The sequence below is a fragment of the Amblyomma americanum genome, chromosome 5, assembly GCF_052857255.1.
Source record: "Amblyomma americanum isolate KBUSLIRL-KWMA chromosome 5, ASM5285725v1, whole genome shotgun sequence".
Lineage (NCBI taxonomy): Eukaryota > Metazoa > Arthropoda > Arachnida > Ixodida > Ixodidae > Amblyomma > Amblyomma americanum.
This window is the reverse complement of record NC_135501.1, coordinates 119,998,163-120,022,460: the sequence shown is the minus strand read 5'-3', so window position 1 is coordinate 120,022,460 and position 24,298 is coordinate 119,998,163. Positions and strand designations below refer to the sequence as shown.

Genomic DNA, 24,298 nt, shown 5'->3' with positions numbered 1-24,298 from the left:
AGCTTATGGAAAAGTGTTAAACGAGCAAGTTTACGGCGATGTGACAAATCTTCCAGTCCGGCACGTTTTTTTTAATACTTTAACACTTGTTAAGGGTGAGTAGACAGAAAATATGAAGCGAACAGCACGGTTCTCCAAGGATTCGATGTTAGTGATAATGTAGGCTTGCTCTGGGTCCCAAATGGTCGCACCATATTCGATTTTAGGGCGTATTAGAGTTATATAAGACAGTTTTTTAACGTGTATAGGGGCGCGTCTGAGGTTACGTTTAACAAGAACAAGTGAGCGGTTAGCAGACGCTAGGGTGAGGTCGATATGGTGATGTCATGTTAGGTCAAACTGAAGGTGCACGCCAAGGTATTTGCATGTTGTTTGTTCTACAGTATTGTCGATAAGAATATAAGGGGTTGGAATGCGATCTGTATGACGAGTGAAAGATATTTGTTTAGTTTTAGAAACGTTTAATGTCGTTAACCAGGATGAGCACCATAAGCTTACTGCGTCAAGGTCAGATTGCAGGAATTGGCGGTCACCTTCACTAGTAATGTTACGGTAAATTACGCAGTCAAAAGCGAAAAGTCGAATTTTAAGTGTCACACAGGCAGGTAAATCATTATTATAGATTAGAAAAAGCAAAGGTCCGAACAAGCTTCCTTGTGGTACCCCAGATGTAACATAAGCGGAAGAAGAGTTAAAATTATTAAGAGAGGTGAACTGTGTTCTAGATGATAGAAAGTCCTTAATAAAAGCGAGCACTTTATGGTGGATGTTAAGCTGTGCTAGTTTCAGTAGATGTGAGTGATGAGGAACCCGATCAAAAGCCTTGGAACAATCTAGAAACACTGCGTCGACATGAAAGCCCGCGTCAAGTGATAATTGTAAGTCATTAACAAAGGCAGCTAGTTGCGTGTCACATGAAAATTCCATGCGGAAACCGCTCTGATAATTGAAAATAATGTTATGACCTTCGAGGTAGTTAATGATTTGGCTGTGGATGATATGCTCAAGAAGTTTGCAAACGGTGCTAGTTAACGAGATGGGTCGATAGTTCAATGGAGAGGAACGCTCACCTGATTTCAATGTAGGTAAATTACTTTCGCTATCCGACAGTCATTAGAAATTAGTCCGTGTGATAACGATTGAGAAAACAAACAGGACCACACAGCGCAAATGCTTTGAGATGTACTCTTACTTATCTTGTTGTTAAAGCCTAGGTGATCCAACTACTACAGTAATTCTTGCTCAATTTAATCCAAACGCCAGAATATTTAACCTGAGTGCCATTCAATTTAATCCAGGCGCCACAGAAATTAATCCAAGCTCCAAAGCATTTAATCCAAACGCAAGAGAATTTAATTATCATGCATTCTCACACTGGACCGCTCAAACTTAAAACGCGGTCTACAAATCCCAGACGCGTTATCGATGAGTTGTTAGTGACGAAGCATTAGACATCCAATGAGCAAGTAATAATAACAACTTTTTTAAATCATAACAAATAAGGGCCGGCTATTTATATCACCCACCACATCAACCGAAGTACAGGGTGAGTGCGAAGCATATTGCAGATATGCATCGGCGGTGCCCGGCAACTCCCATCATCATGTCACACCTTTGTTATCCTAATAAGATGAGCCACTCACTCTAAGGTTATGACTAAGATAAACTCCCTGTGATCAGCCGATAGTCCACTCACATGGCTTCGCGTCACTTGAAACCCACTGCAGGATTTCCATAAGGTGCCGTCATGATGAAAGTAGGCTCCTTGTGACGTCATAACTTGTAATGACGCAGCGAAAGCGTTTAGAGTTAGCGATAGCGATAACATTGCAATAGCGACTTGATGTGATGCATGATGCTGCAAGTCGCGTGAGACCGGAGAGTGGACTCAATGAAATAGCTGTGTGCAGATGATAGCCATATTGTCCAGGGAATTGTTGTTGTGTCGCGAAAGTGCCTCCCCTTTCCTGAAAGTCACGTGACTTTATAAGGCGGGAAGAATTGCACATCTGTGTGCAGTTCATTAGTGTCATGTAGGAACAAATGAATGTGCTAGCTAAAGGTGTGCCAAAGTGATAGCGTCATTACATTCGACATAACGTTTCGTTCCATGCCCCTCATGACTTTGGTTGAGAATGTGGGACGTCAGGTTGCAGGTGTTGCGAAGTCATGTGAGTGGACTATCGGCTGATCACAGGGTAGTTTATCTTAGTCATAACCTTAGAGTGAGTCGCTCATCTTATCACGATAACAAAGGTGTGACATGATGATGGGAGTTGCAGGACACCGCCGATGCATATCTGCAATATGCTTCGCACTCACCCTGTGCTTTAGTTGATGTGGTGGGTGGTATAAATATCCGGCCCTTATTTGTTATGATTAAAAAAAGTTGTTATTATTACTTGCTCATTGGGTGTCAAATGCTTCGTCAGTAACAACTCATCGATAACGCGTCTGGGATTTCTAGACCGCGGTTTAAATTTGAGCGGTCCAGTGTGAGAATGCATGAGGATTACATTCTCTGGCGTTTGGATTAAATGCTTTGGCGCTTGGATTAATTTCTGTGGCACCTGAATTGAATTGAATGGCACTCAGATTAAATATTCTGGCGTTTGGACTAAATTGACTGGGAAATACTGTAGTAATTTTATGATTGTTTAATAAAGTTAAGATACCTGTTTCAGTAATCACAATTTCAGGCATGCAAATTTCATGGATTGTATTTAAGTCAGGGGATGATCTGATGTCTTTTTTCCTGAATACTAATGAAAAGGTGTCATTAAAAACCTGAACACATTCAGACTCGATAATTATGACGCCGTTATTGTAAGTAAGCAAAATGTCAGGATGAAAGGTAGGATTTATGATGCGCCAGAACTTACGAGGGTTGTTGGTTACCAGAGATGATAGGTTGTGATTGAAAAAATGGCGTTGAGTGGATTTTAGGAGTGACTTTAGTCCTTTTCACATTTGTTATATTTGTCCCACGTGCTTAGAAGACCATTTTTTACTGCGTGCCGGTAAAATCGCTTTTTCTTATTGTTCATACGGTGCAACTTCTGATTAAACCATGGTGCAATGCTGCTACATCAGATGGTGATAAGTGGAACGAAGTCATCAACAAGTTTTTTTAAACGTATTCTTGAATAGATCCCAGTTCTGCTCAACAGTGCGCAATAAAAGTTTATTCATGAACTGGGTGGTGAAATAATCTAATTCAGAATTAATTTTTCATTGTTAGCTCTGTTAGAACACCTGATTTCTTTAATAGTTTCTTTAATAGTAGTTTTGCTCCGCCGCGGTGGCTCAGTGGTTAGGGCGCTCGACTACTGATCCGGAGTTCCCGGGTTCGAACCCGACCGCGGCGGCTGCGTTTTTAGGGAGGAAGAATGCTATGGCGCCCGTGTGCTGTGCGATGTCAGTGCACGTTAAAGATCCCCAGGTGGTCGAAGTTATTCCGGAGCCCTCCACTACGGCACCTATTCTTCCTTTCTTCTTTCACCCCCTCCTTTATCCCTTCCCTTACGGCGCGGTTCAGGTGTCCAACGATATATGAGACAGATACTGCGCCATTTCCTTTCCCCCCCAAAAAACCAATTATTAATAGTATATTTCTTTTCGTTAAAAGAACCGGTAATGCGTCCTTTTATTACGTCATGATTCGAAATGCCGTCGAGATGAATAATGTCTGAACAAATATCGGGGTTATTCGTTAATATTAATCTATAATGTTGGCGGTACCTGATGTTCGACGCGAGGGATTGGTAATAATTTGTGCTAGTGAAAAATCAAGGCCTGACTGAAGAAACATGTTAGCTTCGGTTTCACTCCCTGTGACCGCTTGTGAGAACCACTTTATACTTCGGAAGTTAGTCTCCAATTATTAGTAAAGTACAGTTAGGGAAACGCCTACATATTTCACACAGTATTCGATGAAATTCAGACGAAAAACCATCGTTCATATTAGGAGGACGGAAAACAGGACCAATAATTACATCAGTTGAACAATACTTAAAAGAAACCACCCATACACATTCAAGAAAAGAACTAATCATCACAGAATCAATCATATGTTGCGATATTTGGGTTCTTGTGCCAATTGAATTAAATAAATATATATCAAACAAATACTTCCGCGACTGGAAGTGGAACCCGCGGTGGCGCGAAGACCGTAAGGCTGACGCCGCAGTTTTTTCTTTTTTTACTGCGTTGAAAGTAATCCTACTCAGCTACGAAATGCTTGGATGTGCACACATGCTATTCTGTAATGAGGACACACATTCTTATGTCTCATACACTGCACTCCACCTGTAATAAGGGAGTAATCACTCATTGGCATCCACCCGAGCGCAGCCATACGGCTACAGAGGAAAGCTATCCAGCTTTCTCAGAAACTTCGCAGTTAAAGAAAAATTCGTCCTGGTGCGGGGTTCGAACCCGGGACCACCGCTTCACCGGAGCAGTCGCTCTACTAACTGAGCTAACCGGGACGGCATGCTTATGTTAGGGCGAGAGCGAATTGATCAATAACTCGAAGTGGGAGCACTGTTGGTCAAATATATTAGGGGAATCCCCCAAGCGGGAGTAGATTTATGATAAGGAAGTAGTTACTGACTGACATCCACCCGAGCGCAGCCATACGGCTACAACGGAAAGCTATACAGCTTTCTCACAAACTTCATAGTTAAACAAAATTCGTCCAGATCCGGGAATTAGACCTGCACATCGCTGCAGCCCAGCACGCCTTGCGCAAACTGCAACACGCACTCGCGTTGTGCACTGCAAATCGTTGTCTTCATCAAAATCCAACTACTGCCCGCAGAAACAGAACATTCGATATCTTCCTCGCCATCGCCGTTATCGTTCATTTAATTCCGTTTTCACGCTTTCATAAACATTACACAAAAATTATCTACCTTTTTGTTTTGACACTAAATTACAGTGCCTAAGCCACTGCTTAGCAGGAACAATTCAGCAAAAAGTGCTGTCCTTGGCGGAGTTCCCGTCGCTGCTCAGATTAATCGAGTTCATTGGGACGAAAGTCTGGAATACATTGCCATTGGAAATAAAGCTTGCCAGAAATTTTAAACTATCTTCTAAATTATATTTCTTGCATAATCAAGTAATCATGTGATTTCCTTTTTGTGTTTCTGTGTTTCTTAAAATGCCGGTGTATGTATACCTTCCTTGTACGTTTGCCAAAATGCCTTGTTTTTGCATGCGATCGGACACTGGATGCTTTTGCTGTGTTAATTCGCTGTTTTCATTTTTTTTTCACTTTACATATTTATGTGGTTGCCTAAATGACTTGATTTGTATTGGACCGGACACTAGCCATGTAGGCTATCGGTCCAAATATTTTGTACAATTTTTTTGTGAATTATGAAATAAAGCTTCCTTTGATTGATTGATTGATTGATTGTGAGCGGGCTGCTCGACCGTTATCAGAAGCGTCGGTCGGATTGAGGAAAGTCCGCATATATATATATATTGTCCAGCCAGATCACGACGGCAACGCCAGTTCCTCCAATAGCGGCGTGAAAAAGCCAACAGGAGAGGCTCATCGTTGTCATGGCAAAGGTATCCAGAAGAAAATAACTGCCTCCCTGAGCGGTATTCAAACTACCGCGCCGACATTATTACACCAGCTTCGTTTCCTCATTCCTCATACAATTCGGTCATTACCGCAGCCAATGGCGCTTTTCAACGCAAACACGGAAACTCAATAGCGATATCGCAGTAACAAATAGATTAGTCCTCTTTTTTTTCCTAACTTATTGCTGTCAAATACCGGATGCTCATCAGAATTTAAGGAGATTTTGTTCTGGCGTGGCTGGGATTTGTCGGCCGGTTTTCTCTAGCGAGGCTCGGTTTTTGTAAGGTAGTGATTGCCACGTTGGGCATCCATTATCTTTCCTGCAATTTATTATTTTTTTAAATAATTTCTCGGTGTGCGCAGTTGTGCAAGTTTTCATACACGTATTGGCCCCTGGTAAACATGTGGTTATTTCTCGTTTGCATTCCGTTCGTTCATGTGGGCTAAATTATGTGCAACGGCAGACTTTGTCATCCTGTAGGATCTAATAGCAGAGAGATTGATGCAGGTTAGGTATAGAGAGTGTGGTGGAGATTTCAAAGTCAAGATCAAGGTGGACGAGCGAGACTATGAGGCCGACACCTTTGCGGAAAGTGCGACATGGCGTGAAGATGGAAGCGATAATGATCCAGTTTACGAAGGTGTGCAAACATGTCAGGCTATTAGATAAACAGCTGTAGGCTGAAAGAGAACAGAGGCAGCCGTAGTGAGAAGCCAAGGTGGTCAACATTCGAAGCTCGGGAGGCCAAAAATAAGGTGCAGTAAGAAGAACGGTTGAGGCATATGAATGAGAAGCGATGGGTGGCATACATATTAAGGAAGTTACATCGATGCAGTATCAATAATAAATAGCGGCGAAAAACAAAATGGCTTGCTCACAAACACACAAGTCAAAGTGAAGAGACCGATAGTAACACATCAAACAGAAAGCACGATCCTCAGAAAATGATCGCTGGAAAACAAAATTTTAGAAAAGCCGATTTTGGAGCTCTGTTGGGCGGCTAAACGCAAAATTAAACGGAAATTTTTTTGTGACAATTTTAAAGAGAGTAATTCACTTTTCGAGTTATCAAACCTCTCGTGGGGGGGTTAAATTTTGTGTGTATATGTGTTGATATTATTTGTTTTCTGCTATCGTGATCAGTTGCCGCGTTATGCGAGCAAGACAGAGTTAAAACGGACGCGCGACAATGAGCCATTAGAGTAGTGTAATCGTTTTTGCCGAATACTGGTGCTCAGAAAATAGTTAGAAAGGAAACAACATGCGATGTGTAGGATTTAAATCTCCGACATCCGTATGCAGCGTACGGAGCTCCAAGAAACGTCCTATGGCCGACGCCTGCCCAAACTTGAACTGTTCTATCGTATTCAGGCTGCGTCTAACATCCCCTTGTAAATGTACACGAATGCCTCCTTCGTCCACAGTCGCAGGCGCAGAAGGTCCTCCAATACCGCAACACCGCGTGGAATGTCGTTGAACCCCGTGGGTGATAGCAGTAGGAAGCTTTTCCTAGGCAGCAGCTAGGTTAGAGAGTCGCCGCGATAGCTCAGTTCTCAGAGGAACGCAAGCGACGTATGGAGGTTGTATGTTCGCGTTCCTCTGGCTGCATGTGGTTGCTTGCTGTAGTACTTTGTAATCAGTTGTCTTTCGGGAAAAAGTCAGACCACTTGTAAATTCACATTAATCAATGCCACAAATTTAGAAAAGGAGGCATGTTTTCCTATCCTTTACTGGCATTCGGTGACTGTTGGCCTCTTTGAGGTGCATGTAATTACAACCCCTTCACGTCCCTACCCTTGTCTAGCCACGCATGAGGAGGCAGTTAACGTGCACACAAAATGGGGACGAGCAACCACGTTGGAGCGCTATCTGATACTGCGCACTCCTGTTGCGCTTCTTGCTAGGCACGACCGTGAATGCTTGTTGGCAGCGCGCACGTGTTTGCATTTTAGTGGTACCCATACCTAGCAATTCTGGACAAAACATTTTCGCGCGGGAAACCGTATATAAACTCAAATTTTTCATTCAATGCAAGAATTCACTTTAACGATTAATATACCTGCTGATCACCCGACCGCAGTCTAACATTTTTTTCTATTAACGATTTTTCTATCGCCAAAAGCGATCTCGGTGGGTTTTTTATGGAACCTTAACTGTTCTATGCGATTTATAGAAACTCTTTAGAAGTAAGATATTGCTACACATTGGAAGAAAGGACTATTACCTTCAATATTTCGACAATAGTATCTTGCAATTTTCTAATTTTCAATTTTTTTTCCCAGACAGTTTGACTTGTTTACATCTTTGTTCAGTCACAAGAGGAGTCACATAAGCAGTGCAGTCACATTATATTGGCTCCTTCGCTCGTGGGAAGCTTCAAGTGTCTACTCTGCAGCGAGTTGCGCCTCCCAATACTTTAAATTTATTCAGAACCTTGGTCGCCTGCTACGCCGGTTCCGTTACATTCACGAAAGCTTCCTCAATTTTACCATACAGCGAATGGGAACTCGGATTCTTGCACCTTGGAAACGAAGTCGAATGACGTATACCTGCGTGCCTAAGGTGACAATAACATTATTTTGCCTCACTCGCTAAATACCAAAATGTCCAGTGTGGCTGGTTGGCCATGTAGAGTTCAGAAACACAGAGACCAGAAAGACACGTCACAACTCATCAGAAAGAAAAACATAACAGAAAAAACCTCAGGGTGCTTGCCAAGCAACTAAGATAGGGGTGGCTTAGAGCTGAGGCCCTATTGCACGGCACATGTCACTACCCTATGTTTTTCAGACCAAGACCTAAAACCTGTAAAACATAGAGCGTTATGAAGAGGGCGGTCCCCGTTCGAGATATCTGTTCTATGGCTCGTGGTCGAGGAATGGCATGAGCCGGAAGCTCAACATAGTAACCACTTCTTCATGAAAACGTACTATGTTTTTTGCATCATCTATATGTATACATGTTATGCTCAGTGATGACAGGAGGCTACGGCCGTGAGAACTGCAAGCGCGTTTGTATTTAGAATTTAAATAAAATTCTCGAACCTTCTGAGTTGTTATGTAATTTTTGTGTTCCGTTGCTCCATCGCTGCTTTTTCATGCATGTGCTGTAATTTTCCTGAATTCTCGCTGTGGCCCACTTATAGGCGCGAACTTCAAAACTTACTTCAATACTAACCCGTTATAAGTTTTCATTGCAATGGACGACATTTATTCTAACTTATTTTTGGCGCAAAGGCCGACTAGCGGTCGCCATCATGTTCGAAAATGCGCTTGGCTATTGATTGAAATCGGTGGAGCTTAAAATTTCAGAAAATGCACGCGCAATTCGTACGCGAAATGAGACTGATGCCTACCCCAAATATGAAGCTTATGCGTTTGGCCACTTTAAATGGAGCTGGTGAATTGCAAAGAAGCCGGTGAGATTCTCAGTGATTTCCCACAAGTTTGAGTGCTATGTGCATCAGATAGGCCTCCCTGCGGAGTCGCTTGAGCCACTTCGTGTGTCGGGAATGTTTTCTTAGAAAAGACACCAAGCAACGTGTTTTTGATTAACACAAGCGCCCCGCAAGTTTGGCAGCATCTTCAGCAACGCTGAAGAGTGGGAGGGGTGCCGTAAAAAAATAGGTGAACATTGTCCCTCATTGTAAGACAGAAACGCACTCCTTTGTAAGCTACCGCAGTTTAGGCAGGGAGACGATGGCCAATACGTCTCCATATTTTTTATTGCTCTTGTTTTATTTCCTGATGATGATAACGTAAAATTTATTTTGCAAACGGCTGCATAAGAAGGCCAATTTAAATGAAGCAAGTAGGATAGCTTTGGAACCACATCTGGTGACAGTTCGGTAATATACATCTTAAATTAAATGTGCTTCCAATCCGAGCAGTAAGTTCAACCCACAGAGCAATAAAAAAAATATAAGCTTATTCGCGATAGCGTTCTTGTAGAATTAGTTTCAAAAAATTGAATTTCTTTACCACGCAAGTGTTCCAACACGGAGGTCAACCAAAAAACAACCTTTACTCCGTCCAAGGCCATTGTAGAACATGAAACTGTGGGGCCACGCTTTGAAGCTTTTGAGAATGGAGGAGATATTTCCAGCCTTCGCGAAGTGTGTGCCTCCTGCTACAGTTTAGCGGGGCTAAATACACAGCAAAACGCTAAACTACTTAACAAGTTCAACTAGCTCCTACTAAAGGAAACGGCAACGACTACGTTTACACAATCCAGTAGACTTGCTTTAAGATGTGTTTTGCAAAGGTGCAACTTATGTGAATATTTCGTGATGCCAAGGAAAGCACCTTGAGGTATCTTTTCTTATGACTGACACCCGCCAATGAATGCTGGGGTATTGCTGCATAAAGCTTCGCTTTTGACTTACCTGCATAGATAATGGACTCCTCCAAGTTAGGAACAGTGGAGTCTGCGTAAGAGAGGAACGGCAACATCAGTTGTTATTCCTCTTAATAGTTTTTTAAGGATATTGCATTCATTTCAAGCAGAATGCAAGCGAACAAGCCCAGACTGCATAGCCCAACATAAAGCACGCAACGCAGCCAATAGCATTACGGCGTGCCAGAACAACACTCAACAAACTAGGAAAGAAAACACCGGAAGGGACAAGCTATAAAGCATCAAGTTATTTATTTATTTGTTGCCTGAATCGCCCCATAGGAAATTACAGCAGGGGGTTACAGATTTAGCAAACATGAAGAAATCGTTCTAATTCGCTGAAAAAACATCCTTTGATAAAATACATACAATACTGAATTTCAGATCTCTAATCTTTAAGAAAATTCTGATAGTCAAGCAGTGGTCTAGTCACTTTGATATGTAGTGTGGTGCCTGGAAACATTTTTCGAGCTTTATGCCTGTTGTGGAATAATAAATAACACTGAAAATTTGAAGTCATAGATGTTTTCTGTGGTTTTTAAGTCTTGCCATTTAATAATAAGTTTCCTTGCTGTCCTAAGTTGCTTAGTTGCCAGCTTTAGTTTCCAAGAAGAAATCTAAGAGCCCTGTTTTGAATTTTTCTAATTTACCTGTAAGCTCAGATGCGTAGCTGTCCAAACAAATGCATCCATATTCAAGTATTTATTGCACATTCCTTAACTACAGATGTGTTTTTAAGTTGCTCGGTAAATGACTAAAATTCCGAAGCAAAACTAGTTTCCACACCGTACTTACATAATCAAACACCCACTTTTTTTTAAGGGCTACACGTGAAGCGCAAAATCTAAACAGTCATATTGCTGACATCTCGTCATTAGACACATATCGTTCCCTGGTTATAGATCAGCTATCTGTTTCGCAGTATTTCTTCTCATTTTCCACACTTCCTTTTTTCTGGCCTATTATTTCATCGCGTTGTTTGTGCGTTGAGTGAAATTACAACACTGATTGCAGCCGATTTCCTTTTTTGGTATTCTTGTCACCATGTTTGGCACCCTATTATTTGTGCATCAAAGCTGACCTTGTTCTTCAATTCTCTCACCGATAATACAGCTATTTATGCGATCTATTCCAGTTTAAGTTGCTGTACTTGGGAATGAGTGCAACACAGCCGATTTACTGATTTTTTTTATGTATAATTCAAGGCCTTTCCTATCAGAGTCCCTGACAGGACTCACACTATCAGATAAAAAAAACTAATGCCCCATTATTTGCAATATAAGTAACATGTTTAATCCATCGTGAATCAGAAGTAAAAAGCACACCTAGATACCTAAACTCATTGGTTATGTTTAACATAATATCACAAATTGTGCAAATACACGAATCATTAGCGCGATTTGGACGCCGCGACAGCTCAGTGGTTATGGCGCTCGGGTGCTGACCCGAAAGACGCGGGTTCGATCCCGGCCGCGGCAGGCTAATTCCGATCGAGGCGCAATTCTAGAGGCCCGTGAACTATGCGATGTCAGTGCACGTTAAATAGCCCCACGTAGTCGAAATATCCGGATCCCTTCAGCACGGCGTCTCTCATAGCCGGAGTCGCTTTGGGACGCTAAACACCCCATAAATGAAATCACTCGTGCGTTTTCTGGTGAGGGCTTTATTAATATTTATCATGTCACACCGCACAGAAAAGTCTGCTATAATGTTTAAATCATCTTACATGATTTGTATATCTGAAGTGCCACTTACTATTCTATAAACAACACAATCATCGGCAAACATCCAGAATGAAGACTGTATACCAGATGAATTATCATTGATGTACAACAAGAACAAAAGTGGTCACAACACTGAGCTTTGGGGAGTTCCCGTTGTAACTGGTGCATACTGTGAACAAAACCGTTCAGAACGATAGCCTGTTTCCCTAATGAGAAATATTAGGCAGTCGATTCAATTATTTTATAATCCCAGATACGAGCTTTAATTTGATGAGACAGGGGCGGAATAGCAGGGGCTGAAGAGATAGCTAATTCGAAAGCATTAGATGGCTATGTGCACACTGGAAGTGTCGGCCAAATGTATCGCCGGAAGTTAATCCCCTGTGAGGAAACTAGGTATGCGACGTCATCGGTCATATGTCGCCATGAGTTGTGCAAGTCATGAGACATTTGAATAAAAACAAATATAAGAAAATTCATGTCAAATTGGGACTAGAACCCAGGCTTCCGGCATGCGACAGGGGGACGCTGGAACTCCGCCACGACGCTTAGATGTTTTAAGCAGAATCGGAGCGCGTTTATAGAATGAGCAGTTCTAAAAAACGTATCTTCGCAATATTTATTGTGGCCAAAAAGAGTAATTAAAGACATTTTAACTACGTATTTTGCAATCAAGCAAGTACCAAATTTCCTGTTTCCGGTAACTTTCCTTCATGTTTTGCGTGAAGTTGTCGCGCCATCATGCAGACCCTCTGAAAACTCTCCATGCAATGTACGGCGCTGGCCCAGCAGATCGCGCAGGTGGTGGACCGCCCGCAGCTTTCACATTTCCGCACTTATATAAGGAGACTTAAGTCACCTCGAATGTTTTTCACCTAAAGGATTCATAATGCACCCACATATTACATGCTCCACACTTTCCAGGCTATACTAGTCAAGAAAACTCGTCTGTGGTTCTAAACACAATTTCGCATACCGCTCGTATGTGTGGGCACTACTCGCGCTAACTTTCAATTAGCAGGTTTTTCTGTTTAATTTACAAACTTTAGGAGTCATACGGGTGAAATTAATATATAATGTGTCTGCGCAGCAGCTTCTTATAATAGCGGCGGAAATGTGCTTAGGGCCAAATGCCTTTGCCTGGTTCACATATTTCGATAATTTACGGACACCACCGACACAAAAGACGAATTCCGGAATGCGGTCTTATTCAACAAGCATTGTCAAATAGATAGCACGTGATCTAGCCGGTAAAGTACAGACGAAAATAACGGCTAAAATTTTCAACTCATCTATCAACATCATCGCATCAACATTATCAATAGCCTCCCTACGCCCACTGCTGGGCAAAGGCTTCTCCCATGTTTCTGAAATTAACCCTGCATTATGCCAGCTGCGCCCACCCTGTGCCTGCAAATTTAATCTCCTCCGGCCACCAAACATTCCGCCGCCCTCTGCTACTCTTGTTTTCTCTGAATCCGCTTCATTATCCTTAAGGACCAGCGGTTATCTTGCCTTCGCTTTACATGCCCTGCCCAAGCCGATTTCTTCCTCTTGATTTCGACTACTCTGCCACTAAGCCGCGTTTGTTCCCCACCAGCTCTGCCTACTTCCGGTCTCTTAACGTTGCACCTATCATTTTTCTTTCCGTGGCTCGCTCCGTGAGCCTTAACTTAAGGTGAATCCTTTTCGTTAGCCTCCAAGTTTCTGCCCCATAGGAACATTGGTAACTTCCATTCATGCTCTGAGAAAACCTGCCATATGCGCAAAAGTCAGGCTTTACAATCTGAATAAAGTCAAGACCTGCATATGGAACAACTGTAATCCCAAGCAAACTTCTCACTCTGTAGCAGGTGAGTGCAACAGTGTTTGGCCATCACATCAGCTGCTTTACCTCTAATAAGATCTCCAGTGCAGTTTGCGCTGTAAAACCTACTTTGCGGCCGGTTGCAGTTCTTCTCGCACATCTCCTTGGTAAGGTACTTGTTGTCGGTGCCGTCGCACCCTCCGTAGACGAACTGCTCGCAGTGGCCCTTGACGATGTTGAACGCCCACAGCACCATATGTGCCCTGCACGGTCCGGTCTCGGGCCTCGAAAGGCACTGCTTCTGGTAGTCCGTCTTAGCTGTAAATGCGGAGTGGAAAAAAAGCTTTCAATAAGGGGAATCCTGCTATCAAATTCTTATTTTTTTTCTGGGCCCTACCTGAAAAGAAACAAAACAAATATTAGGTGGTTGAGAGGGGGCGAAATAATCCAAGCGTAGCGAAGAAGGCAGACATGTTGAGTCAAGTCACAAAGGAACGCAGCAAGGGTTATAAGGAAGCCTGTGTCCTTTACTACACTTCAGTAAAGCATTTCTCATAGCTGTCAGCTAATCAGTGACAATATCTTGCGAGCAGTTTGCTTAGTCGTGAGTGCTACAAGAGAGAAGTTTACAGCTTCATCTTACCGATACTCACCTAAGGGCAGAAACGTGGAGGCTAACGAAAAGAGTTCAGCTTAAGTTACGGACAACACAGCGAGCCATGGAACGAAAAGTGATAGGTCTAACGTTAGAAATTGGAAGCGGGCAGAGTTGGTGAGGGAACAAACGCGGGTTAATGACATCCTGGTCGAAATGAAGAGAACAAAACGGGCTTGTCGAGGGCGTATAATGCGAAGGAAAGATAACCGCTGGTCGTTAAAGGTTACGGAGTGGATTCCAAGAGAAAATAAGCGTATCAGGGGGCGGCAGACGGTTATGTGGCCGGGTGAGATTAAGGAGTCTGCAGGCAAAGGGTAGATGCAGCTGACAAAGGGTAGGGGTAATTGGAGAGACATGGGAGAGGCCTTTGCCCAGCAGTGGGTGCAGTCAGGCTGAGACGATGGTGATGATGAGTAGGACTCTACAATGAGCTATAAATTGGTAAGATTAGAAATATGCATGCGAGCGATTAACGCAGTTGGACGCTGACAGTGCACAAGCCGCTGTTCCAATTAAGCTTGAATCCAACGCGATGGGCTGCGTATTATGACAACCGCAGTGAATCCACTGCACTGACCAGTGCCACTGTACGCAGCTCTAGTGCACCACTTATCTAGTAGTGCACTGCGCAACATACAACCCACTAAACAATCAACGTAATTTACATAGTGTGCATGTTGTATTGGAAGAGGTGCATTAGCAGCAACCAAAGGAAAACGAGATCAGCGGCGGCAGCTGTCTCTTGAAGCCGCTTACAACAGCGAGACTGCGAGCGCCAGTACGAAGATCACATAGTGCACCCTGCCAAACGTAACGATAGTTTGCTTTGGGGACAGTCCATGCGTGGCCGCCAGTTGCATTCTACCGCTGCGTGTAAACGATTAAACTGGCAGCAAGAGGCTTCGTTAAAGACTTTAGCCTAAAGTTGACCGTCGACCGCCACTTCCCAACCACCTGATAAGTGCAGAGGCCATTGGACAGCGACGCGCGCTTGTAAGGCTGCGCAGCAGCGAAGACATCAGTAGCGCCAGCGATGAGGAACGGCGACAACGAACGCTAGCGGGATGAGTGCAGCGTCGTCGCTGCCGCTGCCTTAGATAAGAAAGCCATGGGGTGCAGCGGAAGACTGCACGACCTGTGAATACGATGGTGAAATTAGTGCGGGTCATTCCTGCCATTCAGAGTCTCAGTGCTGCACACTGTTGTTACGCTGTGACCCGTTAGCCCTGCAAAGCGTTTTGAACTGCGTGCCACGTGCAGCAAATTCGTGCATGACGGGCAAGAAGCCACACCTGTCCGCTTAGAACGCTTAGGAAAAAATGCGAATTGCGGCGCATCTATAGCCGCTCAACCGCGGCATCATCTGAACACCAAGTAGTGCGCTTTCGCCGACTTCAGCGGGTGGCAAAGCTGAGCCTGCTCGGTGTGTAATTTCCGTTCTTGTCTTGTTATGCAGAAAAGCCGAATGTTTTGGTGGCTTACTGTCAGCAGGTGTCCGTGAGGAGTGATGCATATTATCCTAGGTTATTTGTTTCCGCCTCCTCAACATCCCAGTCTTTTTTAGGAGCGTTGCCAAAGAGAAAATAGTTTTTTATGCAGTGTCATTCCTTCAGTATTTCCTTGTTTTCTCTCGTGTTTTTCGCTAATTTCACCTATAGATCAACCGCAGCGCTTCAAATGAGAAGGTTGTAGCCTAATTATTTTTTTTTCGGTGGCGATATGTACACGCATACATTTAGTTCGCATAAAACAGGGCAAGTAATGTTCGGTTACCTGATTCTATTGTGCCGCAGGTGGGTGCATTTACAGACCCAATTAGGGAATTGCATGATGCGGCGCAAAGAGAACGTCATAGAAAAATATTCCTCAGAGTGTGTACACTTTATATCGATGGCTCTCAGTTTCGGTAGGTCAATGTTTTGCTTTGCTGGGTCGCCGGCACGTGTGTCGACGACATTGAAACAGCGTCCGGTGTGGCCGATGTATACTTTGCCATATACGCTGTTTCAATGACAGAGCCAGCGAACACCTCCTCAACGTAAAAAACAAGTCTGCGAGCCACATGGCAGTTCATTGCAATCAACCCTGCCACGAATGTCGGCCTATGTTATCAGCCACCAAGTTTCTGGCGACAGCAAGGAGTAAAATATAGAGGAAAGTTATTGAGGGATTTTTGATTAAAAAGGCTGGGGACAAGTGCATCAGCAGCTCCTCTGTCTGTCTACTGGAGAAAGAAAGGTCCTTCTTAGAACGGGCGCGGTTCCTGTATGTTAACCACATCTAGGCATCCTGTCAAAGGGCTTTTCCTCGCACCTTACCTGTTTGTTTGTGTTTTTATTTTTTGATCTTAGTTTTTGCCGTGTTGACTGTTGGCCTTAAGCGGATCTTTTCTCTTTTTATTTTGCTTTTATTGTAACTTTTATTTTGCTGACGGTTACTTTTTATTGTAACTTTTATTTTGCTGACAGTGGCTTTTGCATAGCAAGTTGTCATTCTTTTTATTCTTACTCTAGCTGATTGTACACATCCCATTCATCGCCTTTTCCTTGTTATTTGCTTCGCCGCGCTTCTTCTACTCGTTACTGCTCCTGGCACCACCGATGTGTATGGCAGAGGCACAAGCGCAACTCTAATGTTTCTGTTATCCGGTTATCTTTAGATTAGTAGTGTCTTTGCGTGTTACTGATTGCACGCGTCTTGAGTGATTTTTCACAACGTAATGATCGCCAGCGTTGGGAGGCGTTTTCCTTCGCAATGTCCACTGGCTGACAGTGTATCACGTGTTCCATGTGAATGGTATAAATTGTGCTGGTTTTTTATGACGCAACAAAAGTTGATAGTAGCGCCTGTCCTGTGTTCCGTGTTTCTTCTACTCGTCCTAGTTCCGTTGCGCTTTGTCAGTCTGTGGCGTAGCAGTATAAACCAACTAGCCCACACCAAGGTCCTGTTAGAACATATTTTTTAAGCTCCTTTCAACCTTCTAGAGGCTAGCGTATTTAGAATAAAATAGCGGAATATATTGGAGAACGAAATCAACCAAGCATTCAGTGCCCTAAAGTGCACCTTTGCGTCTTTTATTTATATCTGCAGTTCACTGCTTAGTGCATTTCTGCAAAACCGAGTTCAACCTTCAAGCACCTTTTTTTCGGAAAGCATGCCATGCCATTAAAGCTCTCACTTTTCCAGGTGCTGGCAAGTTGTTAGCAGGTTTTCTTCCTTTTCCTCAGGTATCAATGCGAATTCTCAAATCGAACTCCGATTCTCGTAAACATCTTAAAAGAATGGTTACCCAAAGGAGGTGGTTATGTACTCTAGTGAGCGGAGAAAATGATATTCGACTGAGCATTCGGGTCATGTGCCTATTCTCGGGCACGATCTTGTTGCCTTGGTTTCGTTGCTTCGTAACATTTTCGCGCACGTACAAATAATAGCTTGGCCTTTTAATAGGAACAGCGAGGACGTTTACCAGCGGCCTGCGTGGTTACACATTCGTCCGTGCGTTTAAACTTTAGTTATGAACTATTTTCGCCGCGTGCATAGAGAAATAGCAACAAAGAAACGTAAAGACCATGTTAATCGCCGCATATATTCTGAAAAGAGCACCTAAATCATATTCATGTCTTTTGTAGAAGATATACGGCTGTGCACCGCACCCTGTAATAATCTTTATGTCATGCCTATCACGTTCCTTGTCAATACGTATAAATATTCGAACATAGCCGTTGACCGCCGTGTGAAGCTGCCCTTCACACCTCACAATGAAAGAACTACCTTTATTAAAAGCAGCGTTTGCGATTGTGGCGCATTCAAACATCCCTGCATTGCTTCATTTTTTTCCTTTATAGAAGCGTGTCAAAATATATGCTTCAGACCGTGGTTCGGAGAAAGCGGACCACGGAGCTCTGGCCTTACAACGATTGCTTAGATTCGGTAGTTCCATAACTGCAAAATGTTCGCGTCTTGAGCAAATGAATTTTTCCGAGAGTATTATTTGAGTAAGAATACGAACATCAAAACTAATAACAATAGTTTGCTTTGCCCCTGCTACAGTTCCCGAAAACTTACGGTCGCAGCTGTACTCGCAGAGTTCCTTTGTCTCGAAGTTGTTCCCGTTGCCCTGGCAGCCTCCATAGATGAACTGCTGGCAGGTTCTGTTCTCCTTGTCGAAGTAGTAGCGAGGGAAGTACCCGAAGCACGGTCCGGAATCGGGCTTCGGCAGGCACGCGACGTTGTCCAAGTCTGCTAAAACGCAGCGGGGAGACGTATTTACCCCGACAGCTGCTTCAGAGACGCCCTCAGGCGCAAAAGACGTTACATTCCAGGCAGTATCTCACAACTGAACAGTCTCACTTTTCTTCTCCTCCCTACTCCAATGTTTCATCAGGCGCATCCCATACTTGCGTTTATTTTCCTGTGACGCATATGGAAATCATACGGGACGTCCGGTGTGTATACTAGATAAATGGGCAGCGCTAATGTCGCAACTCATACAGACGCTATATGGCGCAATACGCTTCACACAGAAGTTACGTGATTACCTGAAACGCACCAATAGGGCCGACAAAAGCGCGCGCCAAAAATTTCCAATCCACAGCATTTATCTTTGTGCAATATATTCTGGCACTTAAGACACCTATGAAGCTACCAAAAATTTGAAAGGTGTGAGCCATCCTTCGCCTTCCGTCAACCAAGGTTTTGAGCTTCAGCAGGGACGTAAATTCTTCACTGCATTGTTCTAAAAGAGAACCTGTGGCCTGGAAATGTTTCACGCACTTAGCGCAAGGCTGTCAGCCACAGCGCATTTGTGGCAGGAGGGATGCGATCAAGGTGAATACAGAGCTTTTCGATCATGCCGGTTGCGACACTACTTTTCGAAACCCGACTATGCCCCATGGGCACTTTTGCGGAGGTTAATCGAATGTGGCGCCGGCTTTGGGCTGGCCAGGCGCCCATTGGTGGGACGCTGTAACTGTCATTCACTGCAAGACGTGCCTTCTCTACGCTGACAGAGCTCTAATCCACGCCCTCACCCTTTCTCTAGGCCAACCTGCACTTCTGTCTCCCTAAAGCACTCAGGAGCACTGAGATGGGCTCTGAATGCCGCAGATGGCGTGACTATTTTATGCCCTCCTAACTTTGGCCCAGCTAAAGCGCCAGATATAGACATGCCGGACATATGGAGCCTCCACCGGTCTTTAATACTCTGTGAAGCATTCTGCCTACGCCGATAAATCCATGTATGTTCTCAGCACATAAAACACAGCACGAGAGCACAGGACTGCGTCAACGTATGGGAATTCTGGCTTCAGTGGAAGGGAAAATGTCAAATGACCCTAAATAATTGCCACGTCGCTGCTTCGTGGGGCACGCTGCTGATTTAATTCTGCTTCATAATGCGAAATATGCCGTAGCTTCAATGGTGGCGGTGTTTTTTTTTTCTAACACATGTTTTGCAATTTGTTTGAATTGTTCCAGTTTACACTACGATGCAATTGTCTCTTCTCTCTTTCTGCAGTGGCGAGTCTCTTCATTTGCCCTGTATACAAAACACAGGAACTAAGTAATCCGCCCGCTATTTGCTGCAAACGAAGTGACAGCTACGAACACACACGACGTGGCTTCCAGTCTCGTGCAGTCAGTTTCTTGATGGCTTCACAACTCCTCATTTTTGGAAGCCATCGACTGTAAATCGCACTCTGCTGCTAAAAAGTTGACACACTGCAGCGAATAATTTTATACTCTTTTATAGCTTCTATGCATTGCCTAACTTCATGTTGGCAGCCATGGTTCGTATTTTTTCAATTCTCAGGGGTTGGTTTTGTGAAATCGAAAATGCGCCGGTATTTATTAAGGCGAAATCCTTTATAGGCTCATGACTCACCAGCGGGGAGATTCGCACAAAAGTGCCACACTGTGGCTCTCAATCAAGCGCGGGTGAGGTGTCCACCAAGATTTTGAGATCTCAGAGTTACTGCGCTTTTTCCTCAAAAACCTTTCCTTTCTCTAAAACACATGCTTTCGCATTACTCCACGTAAGCAGACAAGTGTCCTCACAGTGAAATAATGATTAGCAATTAATTATTCGGTAATAATTATTTATAATTATTAAGTATTAAAAGGTTAATTGCTAATTGGTTAATTGGCAACCGGTTAAATTTTAAATTATTATTTAGTTCATTAGTAATACTAGTGGTTGTTGTAGTACATCGCAATCGGGAATTCAGTATACAATAATGTTCTGCGCATGCGCAAGGCGACAGCAGACAATGCATCTGTGCTTCAGCCTCCTGCACATGCGTGTGACGTCATTGAGTGACGCCACCATTGTTCGAAAGGAGCGCTCCCAAGGCAATCTTGCCAGAGGCCTCCTGAACGCCGATCTGGAAGGATGACGCCTAAACGCTCTCCTGTGTCTCCACCAACCAAGCGTGCGCGCTCTAATGAACGTCAGCGAAAGTGTCGTGAAGCGAACAATTGTGTAGAATCCTGCAGAATGTTGTTTTCATCTTCAACATGCTCCTGAAGTTACCTGAGCATCAACATGCTGTATGACGAAAGGGTACGTAATAACTATAAATAACTACAAATTCTGTCGAAATGGATAACCCTAAAATGCACTAAGGAAGCAAATAACATGACTTTTAAGTCCATCTCAACAACATACACCTTTTCGAGATTTAATCGCTTCACGCTGTTTTACATGGAATCCCGGTGCCCGGGCCCCCTACTCGAGGCCCTAAATTTTTTTTTCAAAGGAGTTAAGGGCCTCCAAGCGTTCAGTTATTTCCGAAAATTGCTGCGCGAGTCTGAAGCACACCGCGTAACTGAACACTTGCTGTTATTTGGTTAGATTTCGAAATAAGACTGCCTGCTATTTATTGTGACCTTGATCCACAGTCTAGATCCCAGCTACAAATTCGTTATCCCTGGAAAAGGAACGAAATCCTCCATGCCCATTGCTGCTCATTGTAATGGTGTTACCGGACTGGTCAAGGATACTCGCTAACCACCCGTTCATAGCTACAATAGCATTCTTCGTTTGTAATCCGCCGTATAAACAATCATGAATGCCTTTCAGCTATGCATCTATAACAGTGCGGTACGCAGCTACAGCACCTTCAATATCCTTTACTGATAGGCGTTCTAATATTTTTGACAAATTTGATGTTGCAGTCATTCTGACGCAAGGAATTAAAGGCGTTGATTCTCCTCATAAAATACAAACAAAAAAGAAACTGCGAGTAACAGTATGCACTTGGTTTTGGACATCTCTGAAGAATTGTAAGTTGATTTCTTACCTCTAGACACAGTCTGGTTGGACGCAAGATACGCAGCAATCTCCGCTGACCCTGAAAACGAAAGTCAGTTTGAAACGTCACCGCAAGAAATTGGGGGCCGCAAAGACAATGGACAGCATGTATTTTGAGAGCACAAACAGACTGTCGGCCTGTCGGTAGACCTGATTCGGTTAAGTAATTTTCGGTTCTAACTTTCGAATTTGGTGATGTCACTTCCAATTTGGTGATGTCAAGTGATATGTGACAACACATGACACGGCTAGTTTCCGTAACCACACATCGCGCCTCATGTCTAGCATACACTTCACGCACATATTATGTGTGACACTGGACGCCGCAAAAACTGCTAAAGGGCTACTCATCCTTCACTTAATAATCCTAAAACGCCGCTTGGAAGTTGATACCACAGGGCGCGACTTCGAGAATGGACAGACTGCTGGCCAGATGCACTAAATAGTATTAATAGCACATCACCATCATGCTGCGAGAATAAGGATGCTTTTCCCCAGCATAAACTGCTTTTGTTGAGTTTTTACAGCGGCAGCCCTAAAGCGCACGTCGCATGATATATTATAGTAAGTTGGTGTAGTATAGTAGTAGTAGTAGTAATAGTAGTAGTGGTAGTAGTAGTAGTAGTAGTAGTAGTAGTAGTATTAGTAGTAGTAGTAGTAGCAGCAGTAGCAGTTGCAGTAGTAGTAGTAGTAGTAGAAGTGGCAGCAGTTGGTTACCGTGGGAGCCACCTCTCGGAGGATGTAAATCGTTGAAGGAGGACGGTTTGACAATCAGAGTAATGCGCAAACGGAAAGTGTCTACCAAGGACAACATCTAGAGGGTAGCTACCGTTGAAGGAGGAAGGAATCCGCAAGAGCGAAGGAATACCCATCAAGATGATGGCTACTGTAGAAGGAGGAGGGTTTGGCGAGCGCATAAGAATGCGTGACAGATGAGGTGATTGGTTACCGCAGAAGGATTAGGGTAGGGCCAGAAAGTAGGAATGCGCTAGCGAAGAGGCGTAGCCATAGGAACCACCCTTTGTATGGCTGCTCCGGAAAAAAGAGGGTTGCGGTGATAGGAGGCTCACCAGGAGTGGTGCCGCACACATCAAGCGGTCAGTTTGTTTTTTTTTGCTCCAGTGATTGTTCTTGCTTTTGCTACGCTTTCAAAATAAAAGCACCAGGGCAAACATCAAATGGAATTACACAGAGTATTATTTTCTTTTCTGTTGATATCCAAAGTATACGAAAGAATGGAGAGATAGGTACGCGCCTCACTGATAAGAATGGGCGCAAAAATATCATTTGAGACGTACTTAATTTCTATATGAGTTAACTTCACAGGAAATAGACTTTTGTATGTAACTACAAACGAATGTTATAAAATTGAATTGTGAAAAAATACAATCCATGATAAAAAAAAAAACGAAAAACCTTGATCTGGAGCCCCCCATCCTACTCTTCCTCAATTCAATCTACCAGCCGCGAGAATCATTTTCCAAGGAAACCGCGAACCGGCGCGCCTAACTATACAGTTTGCGACAAACGCACAAAAGTGCAATTTGCGAAAAGTGAAATTTTCTCAAGGTGGCGAAACAAAATTTTATTTAAAATGTCCCTTTCTCCTCAGCATTGTCACTTCACCCGCACAACCAACCTAGTCTAAATACTAGTACACTCAAAATATTTCCCAAAAATGCAATCAGCGGCCATACAGGTTTGTGCGAAAAGGAATCAGTTGCTCTGATATTTTGTAAGTAATAGACGCGCCTCCACAGCGCGCTAGATACGAGCAGTGCGGTACGGGCTGAAGATACTTTCTTGCCTTCCGCATTCTAGCTTGAAAGTGCCTTCAGAAGTTGTTTCTTTTAAACGATTTTTTCCGTATCTTTACTTTTGTGCCTTTGCATTTGGTGAGGCCCTTGCTTACTGCGCCGTCTTGCGAACTGCATCGCTTGGTGACTATTGACTGCGAGATCTGAGGCTGCTCCTCCGCACCTCACAAATAATTTGGCCCACTCTAAAGATAGACGCGCAACATTCCTTACTTTTATATTCTCTATTATAATTGACGGAAGACCGAATACATGTTTGAGTCCATTTATATTTATAACGACCGCAAGACAAACACTGAATTCTTGTAGGGTCTATCCCGAAGAATCTGCCCCATTTTCCACACTTCCTGTGCTAACTTTTTCTGCGAATAAAGGGTTAACTTTGCTTCGAATTAAGCATCGCCGTCCTTTTATTTTCTATGTTCTAGGGGATGGTGGAGATTCGTTACTGTCCAGCGTAAGAAAAAGGATGGTGGTATCCACAGCGCATCTTGAACAATATGACTTTGCATGCAGGGCACCTACACATCCATGCACACCACTTCAAACCTCGATAAATTCACTAAGGCGATACAATGCGTACCACGATAAGGCAAAGAACAACGCCAAGTGCATTAGTATCCGTATAAGGCGATATTTAATGCGTTTGGGTTTCAGGTCACTGGCAGCTATTTTGATAGATTCATCTTCAGGGCAAATGCCCCTTAAATGTCTCTACGGTCAACCTTGTCCTTTGCCAGCTGCGACAAACGCATCTCCGCAAACTCCTTATTCTCATCCGCCCACTTAAGTTTCATCCGTCCCCTGCTGCGCTTGCCTTCTCTTGGAATAAGATATGTTACCCTCAAGGGCCAGTGGTTGTTTTCCCTTTACATTACATGCCCCGCCCAAGCACATTCCTGATTTCAACAAGACTGTCGTTTACCCGTGTTTTTTCCCTCATGTACTTTGACCGCTTTCTGTCTCTTAACGTTACAGCTAGTTTTCTTTC

General features: G+C 43.6%; 1 protein-coding gene across 11 annotated transcripts in view; it reads right to left on the bottom strand.

Moving 5' to 3' along the window:
• Positions 1-24,298, bottom strand: part of LOC144132630 (papilin-like) — a 180,915-nt gene that overhangs the window by 110,816 nt on the left and 45,801 nt on the right. For 9 of the 11 annotated variants that reach the window (XM_077665167.1, XM_077665176.1, XM_077665175.1 and 6 more), the window contains 4 exons: positions 21,480-21,530; positions 18,247-18,423; positions 13,653-13,841; positions 9,982-10,023 (listed from right to left, as the gene is read on the bottom strand). In XM_077665167.1, coding sequence (XP_077521293.1) covers positions 9,982-10,023; positions 13,653-13,841; positions 18,247-18,423; positions 21,480-21,530 — 459 coding nt within the window. The remainder of the gene's footprint in view (positions 1-9,981; positions 10,024-13,652; positions 13,842-18,246; positions 18,424-21,479; positions 21,531-24,298) is intronic. The other 2 variants (XM_077665170.1, XM_077665173.1) reach the window with 1 other exon arrangement.